We start from the raw sequence: 18566 nt of genomic DNA on the forward strand, positions 1-18566 counted from the left end.
CACTTGCCCCCAACCTCGGTTTCCCTCATTCCCCCCAGTCACTGGCCCCCGTCCCAGTCCCGGCTTTCACGCCTTCCGGGGTCACCCTCCTCAGGTTCTGGCCCTTCCCGGCCGTGCCCAAAGCGGCGCCGGGGCTGAAGAACCACGCGGAGTCCGTGGCACAGCAAGTCCTTTATTGCAGGGGGACAGGGCGGGACAGCCCTCGTGCAGTCCCGGCTCCCCACGCCGGCGCCCGTGGGACACCTCGGAGCCCCTGGAGCAGTCAGATGGAGGGCGTCCCAGCGCCGCCGGGGCATCCCAGCTCCGCCACTGCCCGCGCCGCCTGCTCGGGGACATGGGCCGGGTCGCTGAGAATGGAGGTGGAGATGCTCAGCTGCCGCAGGGAGCTCAAGACGGCTGCGGGGATAGGGGACAGGGGGCTGGAAGGCGTGACCCATCCTGGGGAAGACGGCGCTTCCCGTCCCAGCTCCAGCCCCCGGAATGGTGTGACTGGTCGCTTCCACAGCCCCAGCAGACGCGGTGGAAGGAAATCCACCCTGAGGGGCTTTGGGGAGGGCTGAGCCTGCCCTGCCAGGACACGGGGTTGGGGCACTTAAGGCTCAGCTGGGACGTGGGTGTGACAAGAGCACGGGAAATCACTGAGCAGGAGCCCCAGGACATCCCACAGATCAGCCCTGCCATCCCCCAAGACATCCCTCTCCTTTTCCCCTCTGCCTTTCAAGGATGCCTTTCATGGACTGAGGAGACTATGCCAACCCAACTTGCTCCGGGTACCACTGCCAGGCACAGGGCCACCTACTTGGGCGAAGCGCTGGGAGGGAGCAGTGCTGGTCCAGCCAAGCGAGGGATGTTTGGGTGAGGCTCTCCACACTGGCTGTGGACACCATGCCATTGAAAGACTCGAAGAGGGGCCGGATGATGATACTGAACTGGTGGGATCAGAGGAGTTAAGGACCAGCTTTGCTATGACAATGGTCTCGCTCCCCCCAGGTGTGGGCATCACCCTCTTATGGCAGCAGGACAGCCTTTCTTGTAGGGACCTGGAGCAGAACTACTGGGACAGCAGGACAGGCCATGGAACAGACCTGCTGACTGCCTTCCTAGCACAGCACCACACCTGGCACTAGCCCAAACTGCTGGGTTGATGGCATAAATGTCACTTGGGTAGGCAGTGGGAGAGATGCAAAACCCCTGTCATAGCTGGAGCTACTAGAAAAGGTTGCTGAGACACAAGACCTGTCCTCCAGAGCAGGTCAGGGAACCAGCTAGCAAAGTGCTCAGGGGCAAGGCAGGACTCCTGTGTGTCCCATAAGCTCCCCTATTGCTTCCAGCCTGCAGGGACCAGCCTGCAGATTTTGTGCAGGCAGTAATCCACAGAGATACCTCCACCACAAGCATGTCCTAGACCCCATGTTGGCTTTATGATACCCCATGTCCTGAGGAAGGAGCTCCCCAGCCCTGCATCAGAAGTCACCTCTGCCTTGTCCAGATGCCCTGTGCCAGATGGGACCATGGGCAGCAGTGCCTTTCATCACTCTGCCACTTGAGATTTCACACACTTCACAGGCTCTGCCAGTGAGTCCCAGGGTGTCTAATCCATGCTCAGAGATGAACAGATCCAGCCTTTGCCCACAGGTTCCTTGGCCCTTGATCCTCTCCATCCCTGTGCTTCCAGGGTATGGCATGTACCCATGAAGACCAAGCCATCAGATCCACAGCTTTGTGTCTGGACCTTTCCTAATCCATGGCTGCTACCTCTCAGAGCCAGTTCCTATGTCATCAGGAGCAATTCCCTCCATAAGCTTAGCTCCACTTCCCTTCTCCCTGAGGACCCTTTATCCAACTGTTTTTGATCCTTTGGAGCAGAATATCCCTCCTAACCACAGAATATCAGCATGTTCCCAACATGTGACTTTGGCTGGGAAAAATCTCCTTGTGATCCCCAAAGCCTCCTGAGCTTGAGGGACCCCAAATACCCAGTAGCAGCAGATGAACCAGAGCACCTAGTGCCTGGTGGAGGGTGAGATGGAGCAGCAGGCACTGGCCCCGAAGGATACAATCCAGAACTTCCAGTTCTGCAGTGTGGAGGAGCGAACATACTCGTCAAACATTCTGCGCATGTGGTCAAAGCGCTGCCGTGTGATGGGAACTCCTGTGGCTGGCAGCTGCTCCTGGCACAGGCTGTGGGGCACAACCAGTATTGTGGGGCCATGTTCAGGAGGCTGGGAGCTATGGAAGCTCAGCAGGAGTTACCAGCCAATGTCCCCCTCCCAGGTCAGGTGTGGGACCTGGCCCTACTCTGTCATGCCTCTTGAGCATCAGCCCTCTCACAGAGAGGATTTGAGGAGGGACAGTGAGCTGGGAGGTGCTCCAGGGAGACCTGCCATGTCCTGCTGCAATCCTGGCACTGCTGCTTGCCCTGCCTGGCTACCCCAAAGCAGGCAGTGCTCCCCCATCTCCCCCGGCCACGCCCCCCTTACTTGATGGAGCCATTGAGCTCCTCGATCTGCTCCCGCAGACGCTGTGCCTCATCCTGCAGAGCTGCCCGCTCCTGCTGCAGCTTGCAAATATACTCGGCTGTCTTCTGCAGGGTGGTGGCCTTGCTGACCTGGGAGGCCGTGGGGTGAGAGGTGAAGGGGGCCCAGACCACCCTCACACAGCTGAACTGTGTGCCTGCTGTGTGCTCCAGCCTCCTGCACCACAAGCTGGGGTGCAGGAGAGGAGCTCTGTGTTGTGGTCACAGCAGGGATGCAGTGTCTCTGGTTGATGTGCCATGTCCCTCCATGCCCAGGGCTGGCCTTGGGTGCTCACCTTGATGCTGGGCTGAGCACTCAGTGTGCTCACCAAGCTGTGAAGTGTGGTGAAGCCAAGCTTGATGTTGAAACGTCTCTTCTGCTCAGCGGAGATGTGTGTGATGCGGCGGCTCTCCAGCTGCAGGTCAGCACCATCAGGCACCTCCCAGCAGTGGGGACAGCCATGGGCCACCAGCCCCACTGGGAACAGGCTGGCCCAAAGCTTGAAGTGAGGGTGGATGGTGTCTTGGGGGGAGGAGGAAAGGGGGGTGCATATGAAGTTGGCAGCTCCTGCCTTACCTTGGTGGTCCCGGGCCTTCCTGGACGGGACGTGGGCTGGTGCAGGGAGATGCTAGTGCCCTGCTTTGCAGTGGGTCCTGGGGAAGCCTGGCTGGGCTTGGGCCAGTCACTGCCTGATAAAGGGAAGATGCTGCTATGAAGAGAGGGATAGCAACAGCACTCATGACAAGGTGACATCTCAGCACCTGGGATGGGCAGAGAGGGGCATCCCACAGTGCTGCCCCCACCCCAGGACAAGCCACCCCACTCAGCTGATGGGCATGCTCCACTTCAGCCTCCAAACACACATTATTCCAAGTCCCTCTCATTTTACAGCTGTTCAGAAATGGGAACATCTGGGATTTGAGATTTTAAATTCCCAGCACTTCTTGGGGTGGAAATTGCAGGGAAAGAGTTGCGAGGGCAGCAAGGCTGTGGTGTGCAGCACCAAACTGAACTGAGAACAACACCAGAGCCTGGTTTCCAGCAGCCACGCTGGTTACTGTGGGTGAAAGCGGATGTTTCTTGCTCCAAAACCAAGCTCCGGGGTTTCAAAACCACGGTCCGACATTTTGCTCCATTTTTGTCTTTTCTTATTTCTGCTTTTGCTGCTGGAGAAAGAAGCAGGTGAAGGGGCACAGAAGGAACCCTCCATGCTCAGCAGGTACATAGAAATAGCCAGGATTGTAGCCAAAATGAAAATTCCCACAGTGCTTGGTCCAAGCTCTCTGCAGGAGCCCCAGTGCCCTGTGGAGCTCCTTGGGGTGCTCCAGACTCACCACAAGCTGAGGTGGGGGAGAGCTGCTCTGTCTTGGGGACTTGCCGGGGGCCCAGCTGTGTGCCCACTGTGTGCAGCAACACTTGGGAAGGGCTGGAGCCAGGAGCCAGTCCTGGGCTTATCTGAGCCATTCTGGAGAGGAAGGTGGCAGGGACTTTGGGGACAGTGCTCTGCTGCTGGGAGAAGACAGAGGAAGGGGAGGTGGGGGATCAGCACCCCAGCCACACCAGGTTGCAGCAGGATGTGCAGCCCCTGCCACCATCTGCAGGGGCAGCCACAGTGCCCCAGAAAAAGGGCCCTGCAAATGGGATGTCTCTTACCTCTGCTTTGGTTGTTTTACAGGAGAAGGAACTCAGGGAACTCCTGCCACCCCCAGCCACCCAGCAACGTGGCCCATCCTTCCCTCCATTTCTGTCCAGCCCACACCAAAATGTGACTCCCAGAGCCCATCTCCACCCCTTCCCCAGCAGCCAGGAGAAGGCAATTCCCAACCTGGGGGGTTGTTGAGTGCTTACCTCGGAGACAGGGGTCGTGGGCATGAGTCCTGCACCTATTGGGCAAGGGGTATCCAGCACCAGGTCCTGCTTGGCTGAGGGGGCATAAAGCAGATGGGCGCTGCTGTGTGGGGCCCTTAGGGCTGGGGTGACCTTCCCTGCACCAGAACTGCTGCATCCCCTTCCCTGCTGGATTGCCCCAGAGAACAGGGATCCACCTCTGGAGGAGTCTGTTTTCCTCACAGGGGAGTTCTCAGGAGCTTTGGGCAGGCAGGGAGCCCCAGCCACTCCTCAAGCAAGCAGAGGGCCATAACTGTGCCCAAGGGACTGTCCCATCACACCCACAGGCAGCATATCAGGCAGGACTCCAGTGACCTCCCCAGCCTGTTGTGCCAACAGGGCCATAGAGACCAGACTAGGGACACTGGGAACTGCTAGGAACTTCCCAGCAGTGCCCGTTACCAACTCCTGGGGCTGGGCCGCATCTCTGTCTGAGGCCACTGAAGCCAGGGCTGATCCCTCAGGCATGGCTTCACCCTGGGTTTGGAACTACCCCACTATGGAGACTGCCATGTGCCCTGCCTAGTATTCCCTGTGTCCCAACCCCAAGGACAAATGGGGTCCCCACTCTGATCCCCACAACAGCATGCCCCCCACCTCACTCCTGTGTCCCCCCACAGCCCCCCAACCCTGTTACCTGTGGTCAGGAGCTGGCTCGGGCAGGGGTTGGGCTCGGGCAGGTGGGACAGGGGGTGTCCTGGCAGCCTCCTTGCCTTGGTGCCACTGGGCTTCACCTTGGGCCGCCCACCCTCACCCTGGGGTGGCCCCTTGGCAGGAGTAAACCTGGGGTTGCCCAGCAGGGCAGGGGGCAGGAGCTGGGAGACAGCAGGGCTGGAGTACTCCTGGGGCCCCATGCCCGTGGCATAGCCCAGCCCTGGGACATAGGGGGCAAAGCAAGGGCTCGAGAGAGGGGAGGCAGGGTGGGTGGCAAGCAAGGGGTCAGGTGAACTGCTGTAGGGAAACTTAGAGCGGGGTGCGGAGGTGGGGGAGAATGGGGGTTCCAGGCTCAGCAGTGGTGCCCGGGGGGATGGGATGGGGGGGACATAGTGGGGTGCTGGTGGCTCCAGGCTGAGGCACTTGCCAGGGAAGTCGTACTGCAGTGTGGGCTTGTGTCGGAGCTGGGGGCTGAGGCTGCTGGGTGCCACGTCGGGGGGTTCAGGGGGCAGGGGGGCCAGGGGCAGCTCAGAGCCCAGGAAGGAGCTGTGGAGGCTGAGCTGGGAGGCACCACTGGGCTGCAGAAGACATGGCAGGGTCAGGGTGGGTGACTGGTACACCACCAGTAAGCCAAAGGCTGCAGGCTGGGATTCCACTCACCTGGAGGAGGGTGCCAGTTAGGAGTGGCGCCTCGGGGCTCACAGGCAGACACCGAGCACCCATCAGGGACCCCCCACTGCTGAACAGGGGCTCAGCCATGGGCGAGAAGCAGGATGGATCCTGGTAGCCTGGTTGTGTCTGAGATGGGGGTGGCCGGTGGCTGGTGAAGATTTCTGCAGAGCCAAGTAGAGACACAGTGGCCAGCATAAGTGGACCTGCCTGGAGAGGAGGGGGATGCCCTGGGGCATGAGTGTGGAACCATACCCTGCTACTGGCACTGTGCACTTTTTGGGGCCATGGCAGCTCCAACACATTTTCACCCATGGCCAACAAGTTCTGTGCTGTCCACTCCAGTGCTGCTGTGCGTGCAGCCTGTGGCTAACCACATCCCATGGCCTTCCTGAAGCCGAGCCGCGTGACCTTCCTCTCTCCTTCCCACAACCCTGGTCCTTCCGCATGCCCAGACACCACAAAGGGTGGGCCCCACACTTTCAGCAGCTGTCTCCCTGGGCACATCAGCCCCATGAATGCCTTGGCTCAGTGCCTGTGTTCTGGCATCACCACAGGGAGGGTTTTTCATGTAGAGGATGACTGTGGAACATGGATGGCACTGCTGGATGCTTCCCTGTAGGATGGACTAGGAGGGTTCACTAGGTTTGCTGCCCCTGGCACAGGTGCAGTGCCTGAGCAGCCACTGGGGACAGGCACTTGCACCTTCTCTGGGAAGCACTCAGCTGTGCCCTCTAGCCCTTGGCTGGCACCAGCAGTGCCAGCTCCAGGCCCTGCTGCTAGATCTGGTGTACACAGCCATGCTCAGAGCACCATCTGTGGTCCAGGCTCCAGCAGCTGGGGTGCCCTGGCTGGGACCCACAAAGGCCTAAGACTCTGCTAAATCTACACCAGAGGAGCAAACATGTCAGCACTGTGGGATGCCAGGAGACCGGGCATGGTGATGATTCCAGCATGCCATATGCTGCCATCTGAGGGGAACGCTGATGTGAGACAGGACAGAGCCACTGCTAAGATGTTGCAGTCAGCTCTCAGAGTGCCCCTTACCCCTGCCACAGCCATGGTGAATCCCTGACAGCATGTCAGGGCCATCCCTGCCCCTCCAAAGCCCAGCACTTTGTGTGTGCCGCAGTGCTGCCAGGCAGGAACTTGGCCTTCCTGGGATGCAGTCCAGCTGGCCCCACATTGCCCCCACCTCAGCCATGCTCACACCAGGATGTCCCTGCCACCAGCGCTGAAGCTCTGCAGGTATTTATAGGAATTTGTGGTGCCCAGCCTGCCAGATCCTCTTGTGTCTCTCATCATGCCTGTCAGACCCTCTTGTACCTCTAACTGTGCTACAGGGATGGAAGGTGCCTGGCAGACCCTGGCAGCCTTTTCCTCCCTTTCTCCCACCCCTTCCTCACCCCATAGCTCTTGCCCATGCTCCTCCTCACTGTTGTATCACCTTGTTACACTCGAGGCAGTGCGGCATGGCCAGGGCACAGCCTGCTCAAGGGAGAAGAGCCTGCATGGTCAGCAAACCACACCTTTGGTATCCTGCTCAAACCTAGGGATGCTCTCCAATGTGATTGGGCCTTTCCAACCCAAAGACCCTTCAGCACTTGTCCCAGGCTTTGGGGAGAGCCCTGCAGTGCAGCAGGGGCACTGCCACCCCATGGGACGGACAGCCCAGCCCCAGTGCCCAGCACCAATCCTACCTGGAGCACAGTGCCAGCAGGGCGCAGGGCTGGACTGCTCCCTCGCCTCTGCCATCAGGATTTGTCCATCTGCCTCACACTGCACTCCAGCACCCGCCGCAGACACGAGATGCTTCCTCATTTGGGGATTGGTTTGCAGGCACTGACTGACAGGCACTGAGCTCTGCCACACCACCCCACACAATGACAGCCCTGTGACCCCATGGTGCCTACCCCACATGCCTGCCCTGTGTAGCTCTGCATGAGGCTGCTGGGTGATCCTTGCTCCAAAGATGCCTTCCCTGCTGAAAAAGTGACCTTTTGGGACGTAATTGGGTTGCCTGGCACCCAGCACCCTAATCTTTTCTCCCTACTCTCCCGAGAGGGTGCATGGCACACACAGTGCTCTGATGTAACACCTTATCACCCAGGGAGCTACTCCATCCAGGACAAAACTCCCATCAACAGGTCTCCAAGCTCCCCAAGGGATGCTGCTCTGTCCCTGGACACAGTAAGCCTGGCAGACCAGGAGCCACAGCTAGACTGGGGACTCTCCCCAGCCCCAGCAGTGTCCCTGGGCTGAGGCACAGGACATGGTCAGAGCAGGAAGGGATTGTAATTCCTTGTAATGTTGTGGTCTACAGTAAGACCCATCCCATTGCCAAGAAGCACCCTGAAACAAAGGGTCTTTTCCCAGGAAAAAAGCCAGCCTAACTGATATATTGGTTCAGAAAGGAACCACCATGATCCTGCCATCTCCTGCTGAGCTTGAGGCCATGCTGGGCTCAAGAGAGGTGCTGGAGCTGCTGCTGTGACACCAAACAGGACCTCTAAGGACGAGGAACACTTACCAAGTGTCAATTTAGCCCACTTGGAGCTGTCACACCTTCTAGGAACTGATGCCTACTTGCGGTACTAGGGGACAGAAGATGAATCACCAGTCATGGCAACAGACCCTCTTCCCAGCCTGCCTCACTCTGATGGGATCTCTGGTTGAAATGAGTTGAGAGGGTGCTGGCAGGAGTCTTCCCACCTCATCCATCCCAAGAGTATCCATCTCAAGGGCACCCATGCCACCACCTGCCCTGGCACATAGAGTGCCCAGCCTGCTCCCTGCCAGCATCTGGTCTTGCAACACTCCACAGCCATATGATGCAAGTACCCTTTTTTTCTCCTCCTAGAGGAAGTTGAGACAGGCCATGGAGCTCCAGGCTGCTCACACAGGGGTCTGGAGATGCTGGTGCTGCCCAAGGCCAGTAGCTATAGCTGGGTAGCCAGCAGGCTCCCATCCTGCACAATATGCACAGGCTACCAGCTCTGACATGTTAGAGGGCAAAGCTGGTCCCCAACAGTGCCTTGCCCTGGCATTTGGGGACACTGCTGTGACCAGGACATGTCCCAGCTGGCTGCATGGACATTCACAGCTCAGAGCCTGCATGGCAGCATGGGGCAGTTTGCCACTGCCCACTTGGTAGTGTTCCCACAGCTGGAAACCAGAGCCAGATTTGTCTTTCGGCAGCCTAGCAGGGACAGTGACTTGTCCCGAGGGGATGTAGCACAGCCCTGCGCAGTGTCACAGCTCCAAGCCAACTACCCAGGCTAGCTAGGCAGTGGGGTGAGGAGGAGACTCAGCAGAACCTGCTCTCTAGAGGTTTCCTCTTCCTCTGGAGGACAATTGTCCTTCCTCTATCTGCAGCCAAAATGAAGGCCTTTAGCACTCCTGGAAACCACCTCTTTTTGTAGAAATCCCCTCCCACACCTCCTTCTGTGGCTCTTTCCAGGGGCAGGCAGGCACAACAAGGCTCTGCCTTCAGCCCCTGCCCATCTATGCTGCTTTTCCCATGCCATTAAATGCCCAGTGCTTTCTGCCTGTCTCAGCAATTCCCACTACTGCCAGGCCAAACCTGTGACCCCCCCATTTTAGGCAGTCACAGTGTGCAGGGCTGGGTGGGATGTGGTAACGCATCCAGGCTGTCTCTTACCTGATATGTCCATGTCATCCAGGCTAGGCTGCAGGGGTGCCAAATCCGGCTGTATCATGTCAGCATTCCCAACATACACTGGAAGAGGGCACAGCTGGAACATCAAAGCCCAGATACTGCATCCCCGAGACCCACCTTGAGGGCTGCTCCCACCACTGCCCTGACACCTACCTGCCTTCCACACCTCTGTGTCACCCCAGAGTCACCCTGTATCACTGCACCCTGCCCTGGGCAGGGAGATAAATGCCTACCCTGAGGAGAGCCAGGGCCATCCCATCCCATCTCACCACTGTCCATCAGCACCTCTAGGGCCTCATCCAGTTCCCAGGAACCCCAGTGAAAGGCTGATTCTTGGCACAGGACCTGGCTGGAGCTGCAGATGCCTGAGGGACATGGCCAGGTAGGGACAGCAAAGAGTGGCCATGGAAGCAGGACCTACCCTGGGGGCTGGGGCAAAGTCCTTCATGGTGCTGGTGGTCCCTGGGGAGCTCAGCCCTCAGCATGCTGGTGCATAGGGAACAACAGGAGAAGGGGATGATCCCACCCTGCCCAAACACTCCTCAAGCATCCTCTCCCCTGGTGGCTCCTGTTTGGGCAGAACAGGAACATCCCTTCCCCCTACCCCATTAGGGCAGATGCCAGGGGACCCTGCTTGCCCAAAAGGACATGGCTGGCAGCTCTCAGGGGCTAAGCCAAGACACAACATCTGGATTCCTCCTCCACATCCTGCTGAAGCATGGTCTGCAGCACCTACCATCTTCAGGGAGCGCCTGGTGGGTGCTGGGCATCTGTGTCATGGTGAAGAGGGTGTCAGATATGTCCGAAAGGAAGGTGTCCAAATCGAAATGCTGCCTGCTCCCACGCTCCTCCTCCTCATCCCCAAGCAGCATGGGCACTACGTTGCAGAAGAGCTGGTTGCACCATTTCTCCGTTGGCCTCCAGACATCCTCATCCTACATGAGGTAGAGCAAAGGAGCCGAGTGGACACCTTTCATGAGTGGGATCCATGTCTGGCTCCCTGGCTGCTCCTCCGGCAGCTCCCATGCTCCCTGCAGTGTTTGCTCCCTCCAAACCTTAACGCCTGGCACATTGCTACTTCCAGAGGGTGAATCCAGCATCCCAGATGCTTAGCATCTCATTCCGATGGGCTTATCATGCCCTGAGGCTTTTCTTTGCCTTTCTGCCCAGTGCAGGGGTCCAAACTGTGCTCCACTTTCTCCCTCTTCCCACCCTTTCTCAGCAGACTCACCTGCTTTGGACTGGAGATCCCTCCCTCCCGTGTGGATTTTCGGAGCTGGAAGGAAAAGACAGCCTAGGTCATCCCCCAGGCAAGGGAGAGCTCAGGGGGCCAGCCAGCATACCCCTCCCATGCTGGCAAAAGCCTGTCATGTCCTGCCCTGTCAGCCATGGCTCCAGGGAGCCATGTTCCATCCATCACACTGTTCTATCCCACTGCTGACACTGCCACAGGACGGGAAGCAGCACGGCCAGAGACACTCACCCGCTTCTTATAGTAGATCCTCCATTTGTGGTACTCCCTCATCACCACCTCAATGCGGCGTTTCCAGTAGTTGCCCTCCAGCACGACAGCCTGGGGGGGCAGGACAGGGGGTTATGGCTGAGCTCTCTGGCCCCAGCACCCCACAGCCTGGGCTGCTTTCCCTGTGCCATATCAGAAACATCTTTTCCAGATGTCTCTATGAAATGTAATCTATGAAATGCAATGTGTCCCCAGATCCCCACTGTGCCACAAAGACCGTGGTACTGCCCCAGAGAGCTGCAAGGGGCCCTGCCCTACCTCTGGTTTTCGGTGCTCATCAGCCTCCATGCCCTCCAGAGGGGTGATGAAGCCGCACACAGGGTTTTTCCTCCGTTCCACATCTGCACAGGGGAGAATACAGCTGGCTGTATCCATGCCCCATCCCTATCTCTGCACCTGTACACAGTCATTCCAGGGCCAGCCCCATCCCACTGGCACAGCCTGGCACCTGGCAGTGGGGTCTGGCACCCATACTCACATTGGATGTACCATGCTCTCCAGATCACATTGTTGAGTCGAATTTTATCCCAGCAAAGCAGCCGCAGCCCCTTGAAATTCTTCCACTTTGGAGATACTAGCTTCCCACTGAAACACCAAGCAAAGGGAAGGCTGAGGGGCACCACAACCAGGGGCCACTAGCCTGGTGGCAGGTCAGGAGCAGGTACAGCCACATGACTCCGCTGCCAGTGCTTGCCAGGCACGTGTGGGAGCACCCACTGGAGCATTCCAAGCTCCTGCACACCCTGGGAACAGCACTGACCTAAATCCTGAGTTTCACACACCCACAGGAGGCTTCTCAAACCCCTGGTTTAAAGTACAGCCCATTGAGGCATCGATTCCTTAATATTTGAACCCCAGCTTCGAGGTGGGATCCTGCTGCCCCTGACCAAGTCAACTGTGTCCTGGCCCTGGAGGACAGGAAGGTGAGTTTCCTGCTGAGGTGTGTGGTGACATGTACTGTAATGCCTCTTGCCTCATCACAGTGTTTGGGCAGATAATTCTGACCCTTCCTTTAACACCAGGCAAGGCTTGAAAATGCTGCCTTCAGCTGGGGCAGTCAAGGGCAGCCCTTGTGGAGGGTCTGGGAAGGCAGGACAACACTGAAAGATGTTCAGGATGTTAAGGGACACTTGCCTGTGCTTCAAGACAGACACATAGTGATACCAGCCCTGCCCCCTCAGTCAGAGCTGCCCTGGCCTCTTCTCCACATTGATCCCTGCAAATCTGCCCCCCCAGTCCGAGCTGAGCTCCCTGCTTCCCATTTCCTGGTTCCCAGAGACGGCTGTGCTTGTTCTGCAGCTCATTGTAGTGGTGGTGGTGGTGGTGGTGTCCCTGATGGGACCTGAAGTGCAGGAAGTCTCATTTCACTCCTAATCTTGTTTCCATCTACCAAGGAACACAGGCCCTCATGTGCAGCGACCAAGGAGGTCCTGAGGGTCCTGATGCCCCAGGAGCTGTCTGGGGGAGGCCAGGGTCCCTCTGCCTTACTTTGGAATCCATTTCAAATCTCCAGCTCTCCCAACAACATGGTGCGGCCTTGGGGCAATGCCAGGTACTCCAGGGGTCCCTTTGAGAGCTAGCTGCAGGCTGCATGGCATTCCTGCATGGGAAGCCATGTCCCTCTCCAGCAGACAGTTTGTACCCTAAATATCTTGGTGCTGCTTTGACTCCCACTTTTCCTTGGTACATGAGTGGAGCAGGAAAGGTGGAAGCTGAGTTGGTGTCAGGGTGCTGTATCCCCTGGTCCCAGCCCCTCCAGATGCCACACGGCCATGTCCGAGGGAGGTGCTGGGAATGAGAGTGGTGCATGAAGCCTCTGACTTGTTCATTAAAGCTGGTGAAACCTCTAAGTGTTCTCAAATAATGATTTTGGTAGGTTCTGTTTTGACCTGCCTTTAAATCTGTCTCTGGCAGAGGGAAAAGACTGGGGACCACTACAATTCCAGAGCCTGATGCAGGGATGTGTCTAGGAGCTGGTGCAGGAATTGATGGAGATGGTCTCCCAAGGGAGACCCAGCCTGATACATGGCCTGAGGGGCTGGAGAAGGACCTGCGACTCCTACAGAGCCTACAGAGAGTTAAGGCTGACACTGACCACTCTGCTATCACCAGGATTTTGAACTTTCCCCAAGCATGCATGGCAAACAGCAAGATGGTGCCAAGTGGAGGAGCCAATGGAAGGGACAGGATTCCTGGGCACATGGCCAGATCATGCTGGTCAAGGCCATGTTCCTCACTCACAGCCAGCTGAAAAGAGCAGCCTGAGGCTGTGGGACACACCTTGGCCTCGTGCAAGGCCAGTGGGCCATGGTTAGGAGTTGCTGTGGGGCCTGGAGGCAGCAGATGCCTTTCAGCTTTACTATAAAATGCCTTTTTTTCCCCCCTTCATGATCCTTTCAATTTTGGGGCTTAACAGGCTGATCTTTGCTCCCTGTTATGCCTTGAAAAGGGCCTCACCCTTCCCTGCAATTATCTCCCCTGGGGAGATGGATGCAAACTTATTGAACCGTGGGAAGGTTATAGGGTGCCCCAAACAGTCTGGGGGTCCTGCTGCCCAACACTATCAGAAGGAGGGGGACACAGATCGTGCCACTGGCTACGGGGTGTTTGTGGGATAGGGTGAGGCGGCAACAGGGCTCAGCCCGGGTCCAACACTGGCATGGGTCCAGCAGTACCTTGTTTGGTCTGTGATTCATTTACCCATCCAGCAGTTTCAGGTGTTGCAGTCCCTGATTTCATGGCAACATGGGTACTTTTCCCCTCATCAGCAGCAAGAGGAGCTGCTGTATGAAGAGAGGAGTGATCTGGAGAAATGCAGGGCTGCACCAGCACACCAGCCCAGCCCCTCTGCACAATCCTTGAACAGGATCAACCTCCAAACCTTGGGGAATGACAGAAGAAAGAAGTACAACTCTCTGCCATGAATGACAGTAGAGCCGCAGTGCACCATGGGTGTGTTTAGCCCAAGCACGAGCCTTTCCCACTCATCAGACCCCCTAGAATGGAGGTCTTCTGCAAGAAAAAATAGGGTTGAATGATGAACTCCAGTGAGTGCATTCCTGGAGTCTCTGCCTGGTTTTCACTAGCCCTGTGTGAGCATTTAAGACACTGTGAATTAGAGAATCAATAGCAGCAGTTCCACTTCTCCGAGGGGAGACACAGGCTGACAAGAGGATGAATTAGTAGGGAACTGGCACACAAGAGACCTTGTTTTAAATCACAAGAGAGGCTGAGTGTATACTTCAAGAAACTTCCCAGCCTGATGTCCCTGCTTGTCAAATCTCCTCTCTGGAGCACAACACAGATGTTGCCAGGTAAGACCATGAGTGACTGCAGTTCACATCTCCCAATCTGCCCCCAGTTTTCCTTCCTTCAGGAGGATGTTCCCCAGGCCAGTGATTCCCAACAGAAAGTCACTAGAAGGGGTGTGAGACCAGCCACGACATTGTGCAGGCCACACTGTGGTGATGGAGAGGATGAGCCTTCTCATGCTAAGGCCAAAATGTCAGCAGTTCCTGAAGGAGCTCAGCTCCACCTTCAGCTTTTTGGGTAATGAGATGCAGCCAGGTGGGCTGTAGGGAGAAACAACATTCTAGGAATGAAGGATGTTGCAGGAGAAGGAGTGGGAAAGGATCATTAAGCAGGAAGTTGCTCTAAATGTCCTGGAATACAGGTAAAAAGGAACTCCTTCATCCTAGCCTTGGGAGGAAGACCTCAGAGAGGGGAGTTGCCTCTCTTTGGGGGATCTGAAGAAACAAATTACTGTGGGAAGCAAACCTTGATGTGGAGAGAGTGTTTCTTTACCAGTGAGGGATGATGCACAGTCCTGCCCATGGAAAGAAGATAAGTCATATCCCCAGAATGATTGCTTAGGCTGAGACAGGACTGCTGTAATGTCTGTGAAATGCAGAGGAGGAATGCTGGAGAGGGGAAAAACTCCAGCCATAACCATTGAAAAATATTTAGGGAAAGTTTAGTGAGTTACCTTTGAAATGGTGTGAGCCCAGACAGCGAAGGATGGGTGGCTGCAGCAGTCACAGCTCACAAGGGGACAGGATAGTTTTCCCCTCTGCTCCACACTGCTATGGCCAAGTCTGGACATTGTGTCCAATGGACAGAAAAGGAGGTTTACAAACTGGAGTGATCCTGAAGGAGGATATCAAGGTCGTTGGGGACTAATATATGTGACAGAAGAGGACTCTCAGGGATGGGTTTGTTCACCCTAAAGAAGGCGAAGAGAGAATTACTGCCATCAGCTGCCCTAAGGAGGAGACAGAGCTAGACAGTTCTCAGACATGCACTGAGAAAGGCCAAGGGGAAACAGACATAAGAATTGGAACAGGTAAACTCCAAACTAGAGCCATGGACAGCAATTCCCTGTGGGAGAGGGGCAGCCCTGAGCAGGCTGGACAAGTGGTGGGGTCACATCCTAGGGCTCCATCTGTCAAAGTGATGGAAGTGACCCTGAGCAACCTGACCCAGCTTTGGACCTAGCCCTGCCCTGCTTGAGGGTTGTATGAGGAACATCACAGGTGCCTCCCAGGTGTCAGCTTACAGTGGTTTCTCCTTGGTTAGGAAGTTAGTCTGAGCTTAATTGCGGGTGCTCTCCTGAGGGCTGGAGAATATTGGGCTGGTGACCCCAACTGTGGCTGTGCTGCCTATGGGAACCTGACTTGGGAGGGGAGGTGTGAAATGGCAGGTGATGCAGAGAAGTATCAAATTAGACAACACTAAATGTAGAAACACACCAAAACCACTTAGCTACATTTTCCCACCCTGATACCTTTCTCCAGCTGCTGCCTACAAGTGTGTCAAAAATGTATTAGCAAAAGAAAGGCAAAGTGAGCTGGGGTTGTCCAGGCTGGTGAAGTCTCCGGGGAGACCTTTAAGCCCACCCCCCACCCCCACCCCCCGCCCCTTCCCGGTGCTTAAAGAGGATCCAAGAGAGCTGGAGAGGGATTTTGGTCAAGGGCCTAGAGTGACAGGACAAGGGGGAATGATTTCACAGTGTCAGAGGACAGGGATAGATGGGATATTGGGAAGAAATTCTTTGCTGTGAGAGCGGTGAGGTCCCAGCACAGGGTGCCCAGAGAAGCTGTGGCTGTCCCATCCTTGGAAGTGTCCAAGACCAGGCTGGACAAGGCTTAGGTGAGTGTCCCATTACATAGGAGCCAGTATCTGCACTGCCTTGCTCAGTGCAGGAAGGAAATGACCCACTGAGAGTCCAGGTAGTAAGGAGAACTGGAGCAATGGAACCCTGGCTGCCATGGAATGGCCAGCCCCCTGTCACACACAGTTGCCCAACTGTCAAAGTCCTTTTACCTGTCCATTTCCAGGACACTTGCCTGGGAGCTCCAGAGCCCGGGGCACACTGAAGCTGCCTTGCACCTCACGAGTCTACAGCTTGAGCACCCTGGTGTGAGAGTGTCTGTTTCTCCAGCCTCAAAGCTGCAGGGCTTAGGTATGGAAAGAATGGGGCTGGGAGAGGAAAAGACATCAAGCCCACCAGTGTCTCTATGACCCCTGTTTGTGGCACTCAGGGGTGACCTGCACAACCAGGAAGCAGATCCTCACCTGGGTCACCCCATGCTGAGGCTCCCTGTGCTCCCAGAGAGCACTGCCTTCCCCAGCCCCTTGGAGCAGAGCTGTGCTGTGCTGGCTGCTGGCAAACTGGGATGATCCCATCCATCACCTGGGATATGGTGATGGGTCAGAGGTACACAGCTGTGTGGGAACTGGTACCCTTGGAGCATTGTCTCTGTGCCCAGCATCCCCAAGGATGTTCTGGCAGTGACCACATTCCCTATTGCATCAAGCATTCAAGGACTCCAAGGCAAACCTGAGAGCTCGGCCACTGGATGAGATCCTGGATGAGGTAATGGACACCTCTTCAAGGCTGCTTTGCTAAGGTTTTGCTTTCACATGGTAGAACATCATCATCTAGGTTTTCACATTTGGACATTTTGGGAGAGCTATACAAGCAGTTTGGCACTGACTCCAGCAGAGCAAGTCAAGCTGATGCCATGCTGGAGAGAACTCAAAACCTTGGGGCTTGGCAAAGGAAGGGAGCTGCCGCCAAGAATGTGGACCATGGCCATAGGAGGCAGTCAGTCCTGTAGTCACCAAAGAGCTGTCACTGGGCTTTGGCAATTTGTGTGGCAAGGGAACAATGCAGACACCTATCTGATTTTTCAGGAGAGAAGGAGGAAAGGTTTCAGGAGACCTTGGACAATACCCGTGCATCCATCCAGTCCCAAGTGCTACTGCATGTCATGGAATAGCCTCAGGACATGGGGACAGAGTCAAGGACGGAAGGCAGGACTCCTACTCTGGGCTGGGTTGCCAAAGAACTGAATGTTAGCTGTCACAGGGTCACTGCTGCTCTATAGAGTGTGCTAGGTCTGGCCATGGAGGAAATACAGCTGGGCACAGTGACACCAGATCTCATGGGAAAATGGAGGAGAGTCAAGCTACATGTGGAACAGAGAAGCTTCTAACCTGGTTCCACAGCCAACTACCCAGCATCAGCTCTTTCTCCCTGAAACTTCCCAGGATGGCAGTTTCTGAGGATATGACACATCACAGCCCATGGAGTAGAGGAGGAGGAGGTCAGATGGAAACAAATTCCTGGCTGGGGAACAGGGCTCAGCTAGCCTCCTGCCTTCAGCTAGCTGGGGGGCTGGGGGTCCGTAAGACACAGACAAGGGCTCCGGGACTCACCTGTACTCCAGGCTCATGCACTCAAAGAGCCGGGTGAGGGTCGGGTCAATACTCCGGGTATCAGCCAGCTCAGGCTCTGCGTGGTGGTGCCGTCGCCGGGGCAGTGAGTCGCTGTGCGGGCACGATACCATGAAGTGGCCACTGTGGATGACCTGGGAGTAGTTCTGTGTCGCAGCACTGGGTCCTGTGCCACCCACAGCTGCGTCCTCTGAGTCAGAGTCAGAGTCGGAGACGGGGCAAGGCCCAACCAGAGGCTCCAGGAAAGGTCCCGACAGTCCCACCTGAGTTCCTGCCATTCCTGCTGCCTACTGGGGAACCCTTATGGATCTGAACCAGCACTGTGATCTGTGTCCCAGTTGAGCTGAAGCCCTACAAACACTGCATTGGCATTGAGCACATGCTGGACTCCCCAGTACAGAACACTGGCACCACGCCTCCTCCTAGGCACCTCCTCCACCCAGCCCACGCCACCATCTGTTCCTTGCTCCAGGGTTCAGCGGTTGGTTCCCCAGGGCAGATTCACTGCCAGCCCTTTTTATAATGCTGGTGGCTGATCCCACCCATGGCAGACCATCAGCAGGGCATGTCCAATGGCCACCAAGCACCAGAGCTTCAGCTCCATGCCACCATCCTGCTCTAGCAGTGTCCTGACAACCCCAGCTTTTACTTCCCCCACACACCTGGGGAGGAGCACTGTGGGTCCCCTGTCCCCCCTTGCTGTGGCCAAGGGTTGGCTGGCAGTCGGCTCTGTTTACCTGGAGTTAATCACTGATCCTGGGTGCTGGTGGAGTGAAGTGCAGGCAGTATTTACCCAGTGCCTCTGCTTTAATGGATCTCCCTGCACTTTCAAGGGAACAAATACAGATTAAGGGACACAAACAGGTAAAATTATAGCAACAGGCACTCAGCTCAGCACAGT

General features: G+C 56.5%; 1 protein-coding gene across 4 annotated transcripts; it reads right to left on the reverse strand.

Moving 5' to 3' along the window:
* Positions 1-158: 158 nt before the first annotated feature.
* On the reverse strand, positions 159-18229 carry MLXIPL (MLX interacting protein like). 4 transcript variants are annotated; one of them, XM_059866100.1, is made up of 18 exons: positions 17929-18228; positions 17648-17788; positions 11406-11512; positions 11186-11268; positions 10889-10978; positions 10637-10681; positions 10142-10340; positions 9388-9465; positions 5718-5890; positions 5041-5635; positions 4365-4438; positions 3851-4025; positions 3093-3205; positions 2812-2931; positions 2481-2608; positions 2058-2181; positions 800-929; positions 159-396 (listed from the first exon to the last, which is right to left on the reverse strand). In XM_059866100.1, exons 2-18 carry the CDS (start codon positions 17776-17778, stop codon positions 263-265), a joined length of 2499 nt encoding a protein of 832 aa, XP_059722083.1. In that variant the 5' UTR covers positions 17779-17788; positions 17929-18228; the 3' UTR covers positions 159-262. The 4 variants fall into 4 exon arrangements, with proteins under 4 accessions (XP_059722083.1, XP_059722084.1, XP_059722082.1 ...); XM_059866101.1 differs by having other exon boundaries at positions 17648-17758; positions 17929-18227; XM_059866099.1 differs by having other exon boundaries at positions 3851-4022; positions 17648-18229.
* Between the last annotated feature and the right edge of the window lie 337 nt (positions 18230-18566).

The sequence above is a fragment of the Haemorhous mexicanus genome, chromosome 22 (assembly GCF_027477595.1).
Source record: "Haemorhous mexicanus isolate bHaeMex1 chromosome 22, bHaeMex1.pri, whole genome shotgun sequence".
NCBI classification, from domain to species: domain Eukaryota; kingdom Metazoa; phylum Chordata; class Aves; order Passeriformes; family Fringillidae; genus Haemorhous; species Haemorhous mexicanus.